We start from the raw sequence: 20,792 nt of genomic DNA, 5'->3' as shown, positions 1-20,792 counted from the left end.
CCTGGGGAAAGGATCCACTCCAGCTGTCCTAAAGGTTTGGAGGCTAGGTGGACTTAAATATAAATAAGTAAATAAATAATTTGTGAATGTGTATGACAGAATGTGTGTGTTTGTCAGTGAGTGTGTGTCTGTCCGTGTCTGTCAAATCAATGAGTTTGTCTGTCAATGTGTGTCAAATCAGTCTGTGTGTATGTCAGTTTATGTGTGTGTATCAGTAAGTTCGTCTGTCAGTATGTGTCAAATCAGTGAGAGTGTGCGTGTCAGGCAATGATTATGTGTGTTAGGCCAGGGCCAGTGCTAGACTAATTTGCGCCCTCTGCAAGACCAGCTACTAGCACCAACTCCCCATCCCAAAATAAAAAAATAAATTGGCAAATACAAATTTGTAGAAAAAAATTTAAAGCATAAATCTTGAAACTACGATGTTCCACCAGCCTTCCCGTGTGTCTCTTTGCCTAGTGGTAGCGCCGGCCCTGTATGAGCTGAAGACAAAGGACTTTCCCCCCCCCCCAAGATTAGCTATTTTAATTTCAATTTTCCCATTTAATTCATTAAACTTCAATGCTAGAGTGTGAATAATCCTGTGAATCCTTGTTACGATCGATAAATGATACGCACTGGGTGAAAAGCATTAGGATTGGCTCCTTTTCCCAATAGTCCCAGGCACATTTCTTGACATTCTCGGGCCTGTTCGCAAGCCACCAGTAGAATGGGTATCCCTTCAGACGTGCAGTTATTGACATCAGCGCCCTGATCCAGCACAATACGCAGGCAGTGTAAATGTCTCTTGCTAGGAAAAATACAGTAAAACAAAACTCCTGCAGAAACAAAAATAAAAATACAAGAAATACCATTACTAATCAGTCCACAGATCGTTACTATAACAAGTTTAAGAGCCTTGGCACCCTGGTACCCAGGTTTGATTTCACCTGCTTTTTAAGGCTTACCTGCCAGTATTGGGAGTTATTATATTAGGGCATAAGGCGATAGAGGACATCCCAGTAATGCATTGTATGTTAACATGTACATGTAATCTATAGGCAACCGTGCAAGCTAAGTAATGAGGATTGCTCACATAAAGAGCCTAGTGGAATCATTCTTGTATAGGCAGAATTGCCATAATTCATCGATATGAGCTGGAACTTTAAAGTTTACAGTTATATTGTAACAGGTCTCTGGATTTAAGCTTTAATGATTTTGCTGGGGTGCCCTGGTGCCCTCTCAAGGTAAGTAGTCTATCCCTTTGAGAATGGGTTGACAACTTACATGGGGACAATACTTACAACCGCCTCCTCTGTGATTAGCCTGCAGTTGGAGGGACGCACTCATTGCCTATGAACACTCAGCTGATGCTCACAGCCAATGAGCCAGAGCTGCATGGCAGGTCTTAACTTAATTGAGCTAACAGAACCTCCTGCAAGGAGAAGGTGACCTGGGCCTGATAGAGCTTGGAGTGTTTCTTCAGCTGCCAAGAATATGGTTACACAATATACGGTAGTTGGTGCAAGGAGTCTATGGATGCAACCTCCCCACTTTAAGTTACTATGGGGATTATATATTAAATGAGAATTCAAAGAGAATTTAAAATATAATGCCAAAGTAGCTAAAATGCAAGCATAACTGAATTTGGCTATGGTGACCTTATTTAAAATTCTTACTTTAATAAAAAAAAAAAACAGAAGTTTATTTGACACCTTAACCCCACCCCTCTGCCTCTGAATGCACAAGGAGGAATTTTATTTCCTTGTTATGTGTACAAATATTTGAATTCCATGAGCATGTATTGATTAATCATGCTGTGAAAGGATAGGTCATGAGTTTAAGGTTATAGCGGGATTTGCCTGAACCAGATTGCTGCATTCTTTGCTTATTGTAAAGCGCTGCGGAATAAGCTGGCGCTACATAAATACCAATAATACCAATAATAATAATAATAACCTTTTCAGTCAACTGCGATTTGGTGGCTTAGGAAGAGCAGCAGTGATTTGTACAGATAATGAGAAAATGAAAATCCATATTTAGCATATCAGAGACAGAGACGGTGTAATTACTGAGCAGAGTAAGCCTTTAAAACCATTTTACCAAAAACTCAAAGCCACTTTTCCCCATAAAGTCAGAATATCCTGTAGTGGTGATGGTGCCTACGGTGTAAATTTTAGGCAACTTACCTTTCCCTTCCTTGTTGACAATAGTCATGTCAGCATGTGCGTCAGCTAGAATCTCCAGCACTGAGTCGTGTCCTAGCTCGGCCGCCTTCATTGAAGGGGTACATCCATCTAGGTCCTGAGAATCAGGGTGAACTCCTAAACTAAGTAGAAATTTGCACATATCCCCGTCATTTTCTTCTACAGCTACATGCAGTGCTCCGAGACCGTGGCGTGGCTCTGTGAGTCTGATTAGGTTTGGAACACCAAATGTAACAAGGTTTTCGATCTGCTGTGTGTCCCGCTCGCGAACACACTGTAGAACTTTGTAGATTTGTAAGGTTTCAAGTCTTCCTTCGGCTGTGGTCATCTTTACGACCATTCAGATCTTTTTACCAGCTCTAGAAAAAAAATCAAAAGATGTGCTATTTAATTATACATGGAAAGAAGATTGTTACATTTTATTAAATTCTTCATCGCACAATAAATGATTTAGGCCAGGGATAGGCAACCTTCAGCACTAAAGATGTTTTGGACCACACCTCCCATGATGCTTTGCCAGCATTATGACTGTAAAAGTATTTAGGGAGATGTAGTCCACAACATCTGGAGTGCCGAAGGTTGCCTATCCCTGATTTAGGCTATTAAAATCATCCTTCCAATAATAATGCTATTTAACTAGAAATGCTTCAAAAGTTATTTTTGTGTTTACATATTCTAAGTATTAGTTCAAACAGTGTGTTTAACCCCTTAACGCCGTTACGGCGTTCTATGCCGTCCCCATTTAAATGGGCTTTAAAGCCGCTGCGGCAGCATAGAAAGCCGTAACGGCTAAAGCCCCCACGAGCCTCCAGCCACTTACCTCCGCCGCGATCCTCTTCGGGAAGACTGCCTGACAGCCCAGGCAGCCCTCCCCCTGCAAATCAAGCTCCCGGGGGCCATATGATCACTCTCAAAGAGCGATCACATGGCCCCCTATAGCTAACTGTGGATCTGCCAGCAGAGCGACTGTCTGAAATGTCAGACAGTCCCCCTGCTGGTGGGAAGTATAAAAATAATTATTAAACATGTTTAAAATTAAATAAATGTGTATATATATATATATATATATATAATATATATATACACATCTTATATATATGTAACGTCATACGTAGTGTATTTTAATGTTAATATAAGTATATATATTAGTATTAAATTACACTTAGAATTACTTACATATATATATTATATATATAATACATCTATATATTTTTTATATTTATATATACACACGTATAATTACAATAATAAATAAATAAAATAATAAAATATTTGTAAAAAAATGTAATAAATTATATATAGATATGTAATTTCCTTCTAACTGTATTTTGTTATTAATATATATATATTGGTAACAAAATACACTTAGAATGACATTCTATATATATCTATCTAGATATAAAATACAAATAACCACAAATATGTATGTATATATATATATATATATATATATTATATATATATATATATATATATATATATATAATTACATAAGTATACACGTAGAACATAAATACATATATATTAAAATTCTACGGGTATTTTTAGGTAATCTTTTAACATAATTATGTGATTTAATTAATTAAAATGTGATTGACATGCCTGACAACCCAGGCAGAAAGTGCAGAGAATTTGAATTGTAAGCACTATATTTAACCCTGTAACTTTCCAAGACACCATAAAACCTGTACATGGGGGTTACTGTTTTACTCGGGAGACTTTGCTGAACACAAACATTAGTCTTTCAAAATGGTAACTTGTATTACAAGAATGATATTTTTAGTAAAAGTGACTTTTTTTCACACATGAACAGCACTTTTACTGATGATATCATGGTTGTAATATGTTTTACTGTTTTAAAACACTTATTTTTGCGTTCAGTGTCTCCCAAGCATAACAGTACCCCCCATGTACAGGTTTTATGGTGTTTTGGAAAGTTAGAGAGTCAAATATAAGGCTTGCATTTAATATTTTTCACATTGAAATTTGCCAGATTGCTATGTTGCCTTTTGCGACCGTATGGTAGCCCTGGAATAAGAATTACCCCCATGATGGCATACCATTTGCAAAAGTAGACAACCGAAGGTATTGCAAATGGGGTATGTCCAGTCATTTTTAGTAGCCACTTAGTCACAAACACTGGCCAAATATTAGTTTTTTGCTTTTTTCACACAAAAACAAATATGAATGCTAACTTTGACAAGTGTTTGTGACTAAGTGGCTACTACAAAACACTGGACATACCCCACTTGAAATACCTTGGGTAGTCTACTTTTGCAAATGGTATGCCATCATGGGGGTAAATCTCATTCCTGGGCTACCACAAGGTCTCAAAGGTAACATCACTAGCAAATTTCAATGCGAAAAACCTGAAAAATGGATTGTGCCATATTTGACCCTTTGACCTTTAACTTTCCAAAACACCGTAAAAACTGTTAATGGGGGCTACTGTTGTACTCGTGAAACTTTGCTGAATCCAAATATGTGCTTTTACAGCTAAATGACATTTACAGCTAAAATGTGAGGCAGAACTACAAATTTTTCAAAGATTTTTACATTTCTCACAGTTTTTTTTATTTTATTCATAATAAATTATGTTTCATATATGAATAGTTCATGTGAAATTAAAGCCCTGTTTCTCCTGAACGAAATGATATATAATAAGTGTGGGTGCACTTAATATGAAAGAGGTGAATTACTGTTGAACAGACATAGCGCAAATTCCAGTTTTTGTTTTCATTTTGTTTTGAACGGGTACTATTGACTCCGTCCTGAAGGGGTTAAAGGACCACTATAGGCACCCAGACCACTTCAGCTTAATGAAGTGGTCTGGGTGCCAGGTCAAGCTAGGTTTAACCCTTTTTTTCTATAAACATAGCAGTTTCAGAGAAACTGCTATGTTTATAATAGGGTTAACCCAACCTCTAGTGGCTGTCTCATTGACAGCCGCTAGAGGCGCCTCCGCGCTTCTCACTTTGATTTTCACAGTGAGAAGACGCCAGCGTCCATTGGAAAGCATTGTGACTGCTTTCCTATGGACTGGCTGAATGCACGCGCCTGCGCATTCAGCCAAGGAGGAGGAGAGTCCCCCGCCCGGCGCTGGAGAAAGAGGTCAATTTTATCACTTTCCGCCCCCTAGAGCCCGGCGGGAGGGGGGCCCTGAGGGTGGGGGCACCCTCAGGGCACTATAGTGCCAGGAAAACGAGTATGTTTTCCTGGCACTATAGTGGTCCTTTAAAGTGCTACTCCAACCAAAAATGATTAAAACAACGTTACTGGGTGTAGTAACCCTTGCAGGCATAATCCTCCTGTTAAAAATAAATAAATAAAAAAATAAACGTACCTGTGATCCCACACAGAGGCCAAGATCTCCCTGCAGCTTTGGTGATGTCAGTGAATTAACTATAGCCAGCCCAGTACATAAACACACCAAGCACCAGGATAATTCAAATCACTGAATTGGCCATGGCTTTTAAATGTGGGGTTCCTGCATTCAATGTAATGTAGATTGCAACTCCAAACAATCTGATCTAGGTTAGTAATTGGATCACCCTCCTCCTTTTTTGCTGATGAGTTTACTATTCATTACATTCACAAAATAAATAAAATGAGAAATATTCAAAGAAAAAGAAAGACGCATTTGCAATTTAAACAGATTTTTTTTAAAATTCTTAAACAAAAGGAGCACCCTTTAAAGATGCTTACCTGTTTTAGAAATTCCCCTGACACTGGTGGAGCATTTTGTCGGAAGAAAAAAAAGAGCACTTTTATACCACTTTTTTTATACATTTTTATACATTGAGTTATACATTTGTGAATTGGAAAAAAAAAAGAACCAAAATGGAACTGGGAAATAAAGTGATGAAAGAGGCGCAAAAGAGAATATTTTGGTGTAAATAAAGGAAGAAATAGGCCCACTAGAGGGACTTCCTGTTCGATGTCCTGCAATCTTCAAAGGACCTACATTCAGCGTCTCCAGGGATGCATTGATTCAATTCACTTCTATGAGGAGATGTTGATTGGTGCAGAGAGGTTATTCACTGCGCATGCACATGAGAAATGATGTGATTGGCTGAGATCATCAACACTGATGCTCTCAGCCAAGAAGGCGGGGCTGACAGTGTGGAGACTAGTGCAGTGAGGGGCTGAAAGGTATTCCTTTAATAAATCAGACGCATATAAAAATTCTATATATTTTACATACTGCACGGCAGAACTTTTCATGTGCTTTCTATCAGACAAAGAAACAAAATGTGCCCGTCCTGGTGCACTGTCAATTTAATCAAATCTAAATAGAACTTCACTGGGGAAACGGCTACATTGGTCTGACTGAGCGATTCGTGCTGAAGACTTTGAGCCAAACAAACGCTGGATCGAGTTATTACGTGGCATTGCCTTTTCTGCTTTTATGAACATTATCTATTTGTTTTAATTTGATGTTCAATAAATATTTACCTAAGGAAGAACGGTTCACATTTCCAGTACAATTAATTGGATCCATCGCAATCGAAGAGCTGATCCTTCCAACGCTTTTAGAGTGAGAATGGCACTCATTCCACTCTGATACTCTGCAGCCCAAGGACATTTAAAGTGACACACTCCCAATAAGTATTTTTTATACATTTTTACTATTTATTTTATATAGGTCTGCACACCAACTTGTGTATTTTTTTTTTTTTTTTTAGACAATACATGAGGATATTGGCTTTTATTCTGTGTTGGTTGCTGCACTGTAGTATGCACTGTATTATAAGCAAAATTGTACACAGTGTGTTTTGGTTGACATGTAATGTTATGCATCTTAAAGAGATATCAGCACATTTTGTTTATATACTTCAGTTTTAATAGTTATTACTTATCAGCGCCTGTTTGTATCCACTGTTTTAGTTAGCTGCTTTAATTTTACCTCTGAACGCCCTCTGCAAACTCAGGCTGAGTGTAATGGGTGTTGCAGATCCAGGAAGGTAGTCTTTGGCATAATTAAAGGTAAAGGAAAATATAGCTCCCACCATGGTAGTCCTGAGATCAGATTAACATGGTGAGAGTCACAGTCAGTATAGCTTGACATATAACCGCAGGCAGCCCTATCACTCCAAGCTTTATCACTCTCAGCCACATCACTCCCATGTCTGGGATGGGGGGAATTATTGGCTGCTAGGCTGGTCCAAGCAGCAAGCTGTCAACTGAGCTGTCAATCCTCCAGCCGGCTCCTCCCTCTCCCCAACTGATTGGTCTAAAATAAGAAGATGCAAATCTTAGACAGCCCCTCAGAATCATCATAGGTTTCCCTTGGTTTGCAGCCAATACGTGCTCCCAGAGGGACAATTCAGCGCTGTGCATGCTGGGAATAGAACGCAGGAAGGAGAGATTAAAAGACACAGGCAGATTATAGATACATTGACACAGCAGCCCTCATATAACCTCATATAGCACAATACAGCCCTGTGTATCCTCATATAGCACAATACAGCCCTGTGTATCATCATATAGCGCAATACAACCCTGTGTATCCTCATATAGCACAATACAGCCCTGTGTGACCTCATATAAACACAATACAGCCCTGTGTATCCTCATATAGTACAATACAGCCCTGTATATCCTCATATAGCACAATACAACCCTGTATATCCTCATATAGCACAATATAGCCCTGTGTGACCTCATATAGTGCAATACAGCCCTGTGTGACCTCATATAGTGCAATACAGCCCTGTGTATCCTCATATAGTGCAATACAACCCTGTGTATCCTCATATAGCACAATACAGCCCTGTGTATCCTCATATAGCACAATACAACCCTGTGTATCCTCATATAGCACAATACAGCCCTGGGTATCCTCATATAGTGCAATACAGCCCTGTGTATCCTCATATAGTACAATAGAGCCCTGGGTATCCTCATATAGCACAATACAACCCTGTGTATCCTCATATAGCACAATACAACCCTGTGTATCCTCATATAGCACAATATAGCCCTGTGTGACCTCATATAGTGCAATACAGCCCGGTGTATCCTCATATAGTGCAAAACAGCCCTGTGTGACCTCATATAGCACAATACAGCCCTGTGTATCCTCATATAGCACAATACAGCCCTGTGTGACCTCATATAGCACAAAACAGCACTGGGTATCCTCATATAGTGCAATATAGCCCTGTGTATCCTCATATAGTGCAATACAGCCCTGGGTATCTTCATATAGTACAATACAGCCCGGTGTATCCTCATATAGTGCAATACAGCCCTGTGTGACCTCATATAGCACAAAACAGCACTGGGTATCCTCATATAGTGCAATATAGCCCTGTGTATCCTCATATAGTGCAATACAGCACTGGGTATCCTCATATAGTGCAATATAGCCCTGTGTATCCTCATATAGTGCAATGCAACCCGGTGTGACCTCATATAGCACAATACAGCCCTGTGTATCCTCATATAGTGCAATACAGCCCTGGGTATCCTCATATAGCACAATACAGCCCTGTGTATCCTCATATAGTACAATACAGCCCTGTGTATCCTCATATAGTGCAATACAGCCCTGGGTATCCTCATATAGTACAATACAGCCCTGTGTGACCTCATATAGCACAATATAGCCCTGGGTATCCTCATATAGCACAATACAGCCCTGTGTATCCTCATATAGTACAATACAGCCCTGTGTATCCTCATATAGTGCAATACAGCCCTGGGTATCCTCATATAGTACAATACAGCCCTGTGTGACCTCATATAGCACAATATAGCCCTGTGTATCCTCATATAGTGCAATATAGCCCTGTGTATCCTCATATAGTGCAATACAGCCCTGTGTGACCTCATTGTAACGGATCGCCTGGCACCCCGACTGAGTACCTCCGTTAATGGATGCTCCTAGCGCTCCTGAGGACTTCAAGCACTGCAGCAGACACCACAACCACCGACTCTGAGAAGCATAGAAATCCTCTCTAGCATATGAATGCTGTATACAGCCGAATAGGAAAAACCATACGATAGGTTTACACTCCTAGCAGTCAAACTGGAACAGCATACAACAAATCCTTCCCCCCAATAACGAGACGACACATCACTTTGAGGGTAAAACAGGAACTCTGGACTAGCTCATCCAGCCTGGCTTTTATTACACTTGTACACTTACAGGCCACACCCAGGGGGAGGCATAAAATAACCAATCACATACATGGTTCAGCCCACACATCCCCTCCCCTCAGATAACAGTAAACCCAATTATACGGCACACATTTTTAGCCAGGTTCTGGATGTACCCCCAAAACAGGGGGTACACCTTTAAATCCAGCATCGCTGGATAGCCCTTATTCATGGGGACAACATATCCAAAAATCAGTTCATTCGGATAAACGGTTCGGGAAATATGGGGTTCCAAAGATTTGACCGACCGCATGGGTAAAGTATACGAAAACAGTTCCATGCATTTTGGCCCTGCGGTCGGTCACAAACAAGGGAATGAAAACAGACGAATTGCCTTTGTTATAGAGCCTGGAGAGGGTTTGAATGAATTCCCTTGTTTGTGGGGTTCTTTCTACCGAACGGCGGGTCATTCGGTAGTTTCTATACGAATTTCTGGAAGTATGGAGGTCTCAGCGGTGTTTGCCTAGTCAAGTGTCCGATTTTAGTTCCAGACACTCGACGGCAAAACACCGCTGTTCGGTAGTTTAAGATGGCCGCCGCCAGACTGGGCTCTCTCTTCCCGGCTGGACCCTCTGCTGCTGGGGAATGGAGACTGGGCTCCCAATTCCCGGCACATCCCTCGGCCGCTGGGGAATGGAGACTGGGCTCCCAATTCCCAAAAAATCCTGCTGCTGCTGGGGGGGAAGGACGACACCTTCGGCCCCCTGGGGTTCACACTGCCGCTGGGGAATGGAGACTGGGCTCCCAATTCCCAACAAATCACACTGCCGCTGGGGAATGGAGACTGGGCTCCCAATTCCCAACAAATCACACTGCCGCTGGGGAGGAAGGACGGCACCTTCTGCTCCCTGGGTTACACACTGCCGCTGGGGAGGAAGGACGGCACCTTCGGCTCCCTGGGTTACACACTGCCGCTGGGGGTCTGGGTTGGTTGCCCAGCATCCCTGTAGGGCCGGTAGAGAGACCTCGGTCACATCTCTACCTGCCATCTGGAGGTCATCGCAGGACCAGTCAGTGAGGTCTGGTTCTGCTTGTCGGGTAGGTTGGGGCTGCACGAAGCTGAGCAGGTGTTGGTAGTCCTGCTCCAGCTCCCACTCCCTTGTTACCAGGTGGGTCATGTCTTGGCTCACCTCGCATTCGTCAGCCCAGACATACATGCCCATCCGGTAGTCGTAGATGTCCCAAAACCTAGACCCCTCCGTGCTGCCGAAAACATATCCATGCATTTTGGCCCTGCGGTCGGTCACAAACAAGGGAATGAAAACAGACGAATTGCCTTTGTTATAGAGCCTGGAGAGGGTTTGAATGAATTCCCTTGTTTGTGGGGATCTTTCTACCGAACGGCGGGTCATTCGGTAGTTTCTATACGAATTTCTGGAAGTATGGAGGTCTCAGCGGTGTTTGCCTAGTCAAGTGTCCGATTTTAGTTCCAGACACTCGACAGCAAAACACCGCTGTTCGGTAGTTTAAGATGGCCGCCGCCACGTGTTTGTTTCCCGAATGGCGGCCACCCAGAGGACAAAGAATACATTACACTGATTGCCAATTACCCGTTTGCAACATTGTTGCAAACGGTTATTGGAGGCACACTTAGTCCTGGGTGGTCTGGTTGTTCGGTAGTTTCCCTCAATATAATGAATGGAGGGATTCTACCGAACAATCAGATGAATGCTGCATACATATCGGAGGTAAAACTGAACACAGTATAACATATATAATATGAAAGGCAATATACTGAAATATGCTCCAGAGTCTTAAAGGGACAGTAGTCCCAAAAGTCCCAATCTGTCCATAGATGATTTTAAAGGGCCAGTAGCCGCCATATAAAGTACAATATGCCCCAAATAACCCAGGGGCCATAGTCAGTAGGTAGGAGGCTAGCAAACAGGCTTCTCCAGGGCCCAGTGGCGAGGTTGGTTTCGCCACACTCATATAGCACAATACAGCCCTGGGTATCCTCATATAGCACAATACAGCCCTGTGTATCCTCATATAGTGCAATACAGCCCTGTGTATCCTCATATAGCGCAATACAGCCCTGTGTATCCTCATATAGTACAATACAGCCCTGTGTATCCTCATATAGCACAATACAGCCCTGGGTATCCTCATATAGTACAATATAGCCCTGTGTGACCTCATATAGCACAATACAGCCCTGTGTATCCTCATATAGTGCAATACAGCCCTGGGTATCCTCATATAGTACAATATAGCCCTGTGTGACCTCATATAGCACAATACAGCCCTGTGTATCCTCATATAGTACAAAACAGCCCTGTGTATCCTCATATAGTACAATACAGCCCTGTGTGACCTCATATAGCACAATACAGCCCTGGGTATCCTCATATAGTGCAATATAGCCCTGTGTATCCTCATATAGCGCAATACAGCCCTGTGTATCCTCATATAGTACAATACAGCCCTGTGTATCCTCATATAGCACAATACAGCCCTGTGTATCCTCATATAGTACAATACAGCCCTGTGTATCCTCATATAGTGCAATACAGCCCTGTGTATCCTCATATAGTACAATACAGCCCTGTGTATCCTCATATAGTACAATACAACCCTGTGTATCCTCATATAGCACAAAACAGCCCTGTGTGACCTCATATAGCACAATACAGCCCTGGGTATCCTCATATAGTACAATACAGCCCTGGGTATCCTCATATAGTACAATACAGCCCTGTGTATCCTCATATAGTGCAATACAACCCTGTGTATCCTCATATAGCACAATACAGCCCTGTGTATCCCCATATAGCGCAATACAACCCTGTGTATCCTTATATAGCACCATACAGCCCTGTGTATCCTCATATAGCGCAATACAGCCATGTGTGACCTCATATAGCACAATACAGCCCTGGGTATCCTCATATAGTGCAATACAGCCCTGTGTGACCTCATATGGCACAATACAGCCCTGAGTATCCTCATATAGCACAATACAGCCCTGTGTATCCTCATATAGCACAATACAGCCCTGTGTGACCTCATATAGCACAATACAGCCCTGGGTATCCTCATATAGCACAATACAGCCCTGGGTATCCTCATATAGCACAATACAGCCCTGTGTATCCTCATATGGCACAATACAGCCCTGTGTATCCTCATATAGTACAATACAACCCTGTGTGACCTCATATAGCACAAAACAGCCCTGTGTGACCTCATATAGCACAATACAGCCCTGGGTATCCTCATATAGTACAATACAGCCCTGGGTATCCTCATATAGTACAATACAGCCCTGGGTATCCTCATATAGTACAATACAGCCCTGTGCATCCTCATATAGTGCAATACAACCCTGTGTATCCTCATATAGCACAAAACAGCCCTGTGTGACCTCATATAGCACAATACAGCCCTGGGTATCCTCATATAGTACAATACAGCCCTGGGTATCCTCATATAGTACAATACAGCCCTGGGTATCCTCATATAGTACAATACAGCCCTGTGTATCCTCATATAGTGTGTAACGGACCGTTTCAGCATGAAAGGGGAAAAATCCGTTTAGGCGATAATCCCCTTTGCTAGAGACAGGCACAGCTACTGCAGAACACCAAACTCCCGATCTGGATACAAATAACACTCCGAACTGGAACAGCTGAACAAGAAAAGCATACAATCCGCTTACACTCTTGGCAGTCAGCTTACAATCCAATTCCCCCCAAGAACGAGACGACACTTCATTTTGAGGGTTAAACAGGAACACAAGACTGGGACACCCAGTCTGGCTTTTATTACCAACAAGTACATACAGGACACTCCCAGGGGGAGGATGAAATTAACCAATCACATGGATGTACCTCCCACACATTTCCTCCCCTTAGATTAACACTTAACACAATTATACTGTACACCTTTTTCCCCAATTCCTGGATGTACCCCAAATACATATGCTACACCTCCAAAACAGGTATCCCCTGATAGCCCTTATTCAGGGGGACAACATATGCAAGAATCAGCCCATTCGGATAAATGGTTCAGGAGTTATGGGACTCCAAAGATTTGACCGACCGCATGGGTAAAGTATCCGAAAACAGTTCCATGCATTTTGGCCCTGCGGTCGGTCACAAACAAGGGAATGAAAACAGGCGAATTGCCTGTGTTATAGAGCCTGGAGAGGGTTTGAATGAATTCCCTTGTTTATGGGGTTCTTTCTACCGAACGGCGGGTCATTCGGTAGTTTCCATACGAATTTCTGGAAGTATGGAGGTCTCAGCGGTGTTTGCCTAGTCAAGTGTCCGATTTTAGTTCCAGACACTCGACGGCAAAACACCGCTGTTCGGTAGTTAAAGATGGCCGCCGCCACGTGGTTGTTTCCTGAATGGCGGCCACCCAGAGGACACAGAACACATTACATGATTGCCAATTACCCGTTTGCAACATTGTTGCAAACGGTAATTGGAGGCACACTTATTCCTGGGTGGTCTGGTTGTTCGGTAGTTTCCTCAATACAATGAATGGAGTGATTCTACCGAACAATCAGATGAAGGCTGCATATATATATATAACCCAGGTTAACTGCATACATAAATACATATACAATATACAGGCAGTACAATAGAATATGCTTCACAGTCTTAAAGGGACAGTAGCCCCAAAATGTCCACCGCTGATTTTAAAGGGCCAGTAGCAGCAATATAAATTATACATGCCCAAATATAGTCTTTAAAGTGCAATATGTCCAGGGGCCATAGTCGCAGGGCAGGAGGCTAGCAGCCAGGCTCCTCCAGCCCACAGTGGCGAAGTTGGTTTCGCCACATAGTGCAATACAACCCTGTGTATCCTCATATAGCACAATACAGCCCTGTGTATCCCCATATAGTGCAATACAAACCTGTGTATCCTTATATAGCACCATACAGCCCTGTGTATCCTCATATAGCACAATACAGCCATGTGTGACCTCATATAGCACAATACAGCCCTGGGTATCCTCATATAGTGCAATACAGCCCTGTGTGACCTCATATGGCACAATACAGCCCTGGGTATCCTCATATAGCACAATACAGCCCTGGGTATCCTCATATAGTGCAATACAGCCCTGTGTATCCTCATATAGTACAATACAGCCCTGGGTATCCTCATATAGCACAATACAACCCTGTGTATCCTCATATAGCACAATACAACCCTGTGTATCCTCATATAGCACAATATAGCCCTGTGTGACCTCATATAGTGCAATACAGCCCGGTGTATCCTCATATAGTGCAAAACAGCCCTGTGTGACCTCATATAGCACAATACAGCCCTGTGTGACCTCATATAGCACAATACAGCCCTGGGTATCTTCATATAGTACAATACAGCCCTGGGTATCCTCATATAGTACAATACAGTCCTGTGTATCCTCATATAGTGCAAAACAGCCCTGTGTGACCTCATATAGCACAATACAGCCCTGTGTATCCTCATATAGCACAATACAGCCCTGTGTGACCTCATATAGCACAATACAGCCCTGGGTATCTTCATATAGTACAATACAGCCCTGTGTATCCTCATATAGTGCAATACAGCCCTGTGTGACCTCATATAGCACAATACAGCACTGGGTATCCTCATATAGTGCAATATAGCCCTGTGTATCCTCATATAGTGCAATGCAACCCTGTGTGACCTCATATAGCACAATACAGCCCTGTGTATCCTCATATAGTACAATACAGCCCTGTGTATCCTCATATAGTGCAATACAGCCCTGGGTATCCTCATATAGCACAATACAGCCCTGTGTATCCTCATATAGTACAATACAGCCCTGTGTATCCTCATATAGTGCAATACAGCCCTGGGTATCCTCATATAGTGCAATACAGCCCTGGGTATCCTCATATAGTACAATACAGCCCTGTGTGACCTCATATAGCACAATATAGCCCTGGGTATCCTCATATAGCGCAATACAGCCCTGTGTGACCTCATATAGCACAATACAGCCCTGTCTATCCTCATATAGTACAATACAGCCCTGTGTATCCTCATATAGCACAATACAGCCCTGGGTATCCTCATATAGTGCAATACAGCCCTGGGTATCCTCATATAGCACAATACAGCCATGTGTATCCTCATATAGCACAATACAGCCCTGTGTGACCTCATATAGCACAATACAGCCCTGGGTATCCTCATATAGTGCAATACAGCCCTGTGTGACCTCATATGGCACAATGCAGCCCTGGGTATCCTCATATAGCACAATACAGCCCTGGGTATCCTCATATAGCACAATACAGCCCTGGGTATCCTCATATGGCACAATACAGCCCTGTGTATCCTCATATAGTACAATACAACCCTGTGTATCCTCATATAGCACAAAACAGCCCTGTGTGACCTCATATAGCACAATACAGCCCTGGGTATCCTCATATAGTACAATACAGCCCTGGGTATCCTCATATAGTACAATACAGCCTTGTGTATCCTCATATAGTGCAATACAACCCTGTGTATCCTCATATAGCACAATACAGCCCTGTGTATCCCCATATAGTGCAATACAAACCTGTGTATCCTTATATAGCACCATACAGCCCTGTGTATCCTCATATAGCACAATACAGCCATGTGTGACCTCATATAGCACAATACAGCCCTGGGTATCCTCATATAGCACAATACAGCCCTGTGTATCCTCATATAGTGCAATACAGCCCTGTGTATCCTCATATAGCGCAATACAGCCCTGTGTATCCTCATATAGTACAATACAGCCCTGTGTATCCTCATATAGTGCAATACAGCCCTGGGTATTCTCATATAGTACAATATAGCCCTGTGTGACCTCATATAGCACAATACAGCCCTGTGTATCCTCATATAGTACAATACAGCCCTGTGTATCCTCATATAGTGCAATACAGCCCTGTGTATCCTCATATAGTGCAATACAGCCCTGGGTATCCTCATATAGTGCAATACAGCCCTGTGTGACCTCATATGGCACAATACAGCCCTGGGTATCCTCATATAGCACAATACAGCCCTGTGTATCCTCATATAGCACAATACAGCCCTGTGTGACCTCATATAGCACAATACAGCCCTGGGTATCCTCATATAGCACAATACAGCCCTGGGTATCCTCATATAGCACAATACAGCCCTGTGTATCCTCATATGGCACAATACAGCCCTGTGTATCCTCATATAGTACAATACAACCCTGTGTGACCTCATATAGCACAAAACAGCCCTGTGTGACCTCATATAGCACAATACAGCCCTGGGTATCCTCATATAGTACAATACAGCCCTGGGTATCCTCATATAGTACAATACAGCCCTGGGTATCCTCATATAGTACAATACAGCCCTGTGCATCCTCATATAGTGCAATACAAGCCTGTGTATCCTCATATAGCACAAAACAGCCCTGTGTGACCTCATATAGCACAATAAAGCCCTGGGTATCCTCATATAGTACAATACAGCCCTGGGTATCCTCATATAGTACAATACAGCCCTGTGTATCCTCATATAGTGCAATACAACCCTGTGTATCCTCATATAGCACAATACAGCCCTGTGTATCCCCATATAGTGCAATACAAACCTGTGTATCCTTATATAGCACCATACAGCCCTGTGTATCCTCATATAGCACAATACAGCCATGTGTGACCTCATATAGCACAATACAGCCCTGGGTATCCTCATATAGTGCAATACAGCCCTGTGTGACCTCATATGGCACAATACAGCCCTGGGTATCCTCATATAGCACAATACAGCCCTGGGTATCCTCATATAGTGCAATACAGCCCTGTGTATCCTCATATAGTACAATACAGCCCTGGGTATCCTCTTATAGCACAATACAACCCTGTGTATCCTCATTGTGGCAGAAGCAGCCACCAGAAACTCATATTTACATTGTTATTTGTCCCTAAACCTATATGTCCATGCATCTTATATATGGTACCAGCATGTTAAGGAAGAATAAATGTGCACCTACCGTTATTGGGTCCGTGGGTGGCCGCCGTTCGCCTAATCTCCACGTGGCGGCGGCCATCTTAACTGCCGAACAGCGGTGTTTGGTCGTCGAGCGTCTGGAACTAAAATCGGACGCTCGACTACCCAGACACCGCTCAGACCTCCAGGATCCCCAAATCGTATGATCCAAACTGCCGAACGGCCCGCCGTTCGGTAGTTTGTATTCTCCAGTTTAGGGGATTCATCCGAACCAAAGATTGGGGTCGGATGGCTGAGCTATTCGGCACTTTCTAGGCAGTGAAGTAGACCGACTACGGGGCCAGAATCTATGGAGCCGTTTTCGGCTACTGTGTCCCTGCAGTCGGTCAAATCTTTAAATACCTGTAACTCCCGAACCCCTGGTCTGATCTGGGTGAAATTTGAATATGTTACTCACCCAGAGCAGACCTACCAGGGGACCCCTCATTTATCCTCGTACCCCCCGTATTTAGGGGTCATTCAGAAACTGGGGAAAACTCGGTTCCCTCTAATTAATTTACCTGCTAATCTAAGGGGAGGAGAGGGAGGGGAGGTGATTGTGAGGTGATTGGTTGTTTTGAGTTACCTCCCTTGCATGGGAAAAAGCCATAAAAGAAATTGTGTGAATAAAGCTGACAGTTGACCTCCAAGCTATGTGTCGTCTAGTTCTTGGAGGGAAGGGATTGTAACCACGCTACCCGTTTGATACCTGTATTGGATTGCTGTTCCTGTCTACCAGCGGAGCTACCTTGGATCGTACCTCTACTCCGCTACAATTGGTGGCAAGCGACGGGATCGTACTACACAGCAAGAGGCATTCAGCAGGAATTAAAAAGGACTGAATGGAAACAGATTATACCCTCTTGAAACGGGACACGCTAAAAGAGTTACTGGAAGCGAGAGGGAGGATAGCAAGCAACAAAACAAAGGCTATCCTAATCGCAGAACTCATGGAAGGAGACAGAGTCGCAGCTGCTGCAGCACCTCCAAGGGAGGGGGAAGAAACTGAGTTTACCAGAGAATATCGGGCCAGGATGGCTCTATTCTCACCAGCCATGGCAGCACAGAAAGCAGACCAGGTGTACAACGATGTACAGGCTCTCTTTATGCAGCGATCAGCGCAGGGGAGCGCAACAGCGGCCCCCACCCCGCCAGCGAAAGCTAAAATACCGTACCAGGTATTCAAAGCATTTAATGATACCGAGGGGGACATTGATGGCTATTTACAGAACTTTGAACTTTTGTGCCAGCTACATGCCATTAGCACTGAAGAACAAGTACGAGTGCTAGCGGGTAACCTATCCGGCCGCGCAGCAGATGCCTACCGAGCTATGCCGGCAGAGGATATCAGGGACTATCAAAAGGTAAAACAAACCTTGCTCGCACGGTATGCCCTTACACCTGAAGCATACCGAACACAGTTCCGGCAATTACCCAAATCAGAAAAAGACTCACATACAGAATTTGCGCACCGCCTACAACGGGCCGCTGACGGGTGGCTTGAGGCAGCCAAAGCCGTCACGGCCCAAGAGATCAAGCAATTGATGATGCTGGAGCAGTTTTACCGACGTTTGTCTCCACAGTTACAGATCTGGGTAAGAGAACGTAAGCCCCGTACTCTGCATGAGGCCGCTCAACTAGCCGATGAGCATCTGGACTCCCGGCGGGAACAGCATTTCTCCAGTAGAGTGCAATCTACGCCAGCTGTTCCCCAGCTTACCCCAGTAAATCCGCCCCGACCAGGGGGGACCTACCAGTCCCAAACCCCCCGGTACAACAACCGGGCATCGGTCCGGTGCCATGCATGTAACCAGCTGGGTCACATGCAACGAGACTGTCCCCAAAACCGGGCCAGACCAGCCTGGAACCCTCAACGACCACCAACCACCCCCCGAGCCGCGGTACACTGCTATCAGGGCAGGCCCTGGGCTCAACCTTCCACCTCTACCCAAATAGAAGAACCCTTGGGCACCCTCCATGAGGTAAACCCGGTCCAGGCGGCCTCAGACAACCGCCAGGGCCATCGACAAGTGGTCCATGTGGAGGGCAAGCGGCTGGAGGGGTTAAGAGATTCCGGGGCCACCATCACTCTGGTACGGAACCATTTAGTGGCTCCGAACCATCTCACTGGGGATTGCATTGCAGTTCGAGTGGCAGGGGGAGCTATCTACAAGGTACCCACTGCTAAACTACATTTGGACTGGGGAGCGGGGGCAGGACAAATTGAAGTGGGGATGATGCAGGATCTACCTGCCGATGTGATTTTGGGGAACGATTTGGGGGAGCTAACTTCCGCTTTTGTTACCCGGCCTCCTCCACAGGAAGCTTACCCGGTCGTCACCCGCCAACAGGCTCGCACCACGGCACCCCACCTTGACTCTGAGGCTCAGGTAAGCACAAACCCCCCTGATCACACTGTATTACCCTGGGCTGCCCCATTAGAATTTGGTAGCGAGGTCGCCCTGGACCCGTCCCTACAGGTTTACAAGGACAGGATAGATAAAGACCAGACTGGCAGAGAGGGGGAGAGATATGCTTGGGATAAGGGGTTACTATACCGGTATGCCGAAAAGGTAGTAGCCGGATCCATTCCTGTACCCATTAAACAGTTAATTGTGCCTCGAAAGTATCGACGAGAGTTAATGCGAATCGCCCACGACATTCCCATGTCCGGACACCTAGGGATCAGCCGAACCAAACATCGGCTGTTACAGAACTTCTTCTGGCCAGGGATATCACAGGATATTAAGCAGTACTGTAATACCTGTGATACCTGTCAGAGAGTAGGAAAGCGGGGGGACCGATACAAGGCCAAACTACACACCCTGCCCATTATTGAAGAACCCTTTAGCCGGGTAGCGGTAGACATTATCGGACCACTGAGACAAAAAAGCCCGTCCGGTAAGAAATACATATTGACCGTGGTAGACTATGCCACTAGATACCCCGAAGCAGTAGCCCTGACGAATGTACACGCAGAGACCATAGTAGACGCCCTCATGCGTATATTTACCCGTATGGGGATCCCCCGGGAGATCATTTCAGATCAGGGTACCCAATTCACGGCTGAGGTCACGCAACAGCTGTGGAAAGTATGCGGAGTCCGAGCTATCCTTAATTCCCCATACCACCCCCAGTCCAATGGCCTCTGCGAACGGTTTAACGGGACCTTAAAACAAATGATCCGCACGTTCGTAGCCACTCAGAAGAACTGGGAGCGGTTCTTACCCCATCTCCTGTTCGCCTACCGAGAGGTGCCCCAAGAGTCCACTGGGTTCTCTCCCTTCGAACTGTTGTTCGGAAGGAGGGTAAGGGGACCCCTAGACCTAATAAGGGAACACTGGGAGGGGGGAACGACCATTGACGGCACCCCTATCGTACCCTATGTGTTGGAGTTTCGGAACCGCCTGGAGGAATTGACCCGGGCTGTGCGCAACAACCTCCAGG

At 44.3% G+C, this 20,792-nt stretch overlaps 1 protein-coding gene across 1 annotated transcript in view; it reads right to left on the bottom strand.

Annotated features, from left to right (window-relative positions):
- The window catches only part of ANKEF1 (ankyrin repeat and EF-hand domain containing 1), a 53,808-nt gene that overhangs the window by 17,517 nt on the left and 15,499 nt on the right, over positions 1–20,792 (bottom strand). The window contains exons 2-3 of the mRNA XM_063441508.1: positions 2,169–2,545; positions 619–818 (exon numbers count right to left, since the gene is read on the bottom strand). Coding sequence (XP_063297578.1) covers positions 619–818; positions 2,169–2,526 — 558 coding nt within the window. The 5' untranslated portion in view covers positions 2,527–2,545. The remainder of the gene's footprint in view (positions 1–618; positions 819–2,168; positions 2,546–20,792) is intronic.

The sequence above is a fragment of the Pelobates fuscus genome, chromosome 2, assembly GCF_036172605.1.
Source record: "Pelobates fuscus isolate aPelFus1 chromosome 2, aPelFus1.pri, whole genome shotgun sequence".
Lineage (NCBI taxonomy): Eukaryota > Metazoa > Chordata > Amphibia > Anura > Pelobatidae > Pelobates > Pelobates fuscus.
The sequence above is the reverse complement of the archived record's forward strand: the minus strand, read 5'-3'. Positions and strand labels throughout refer to the sequence as shown.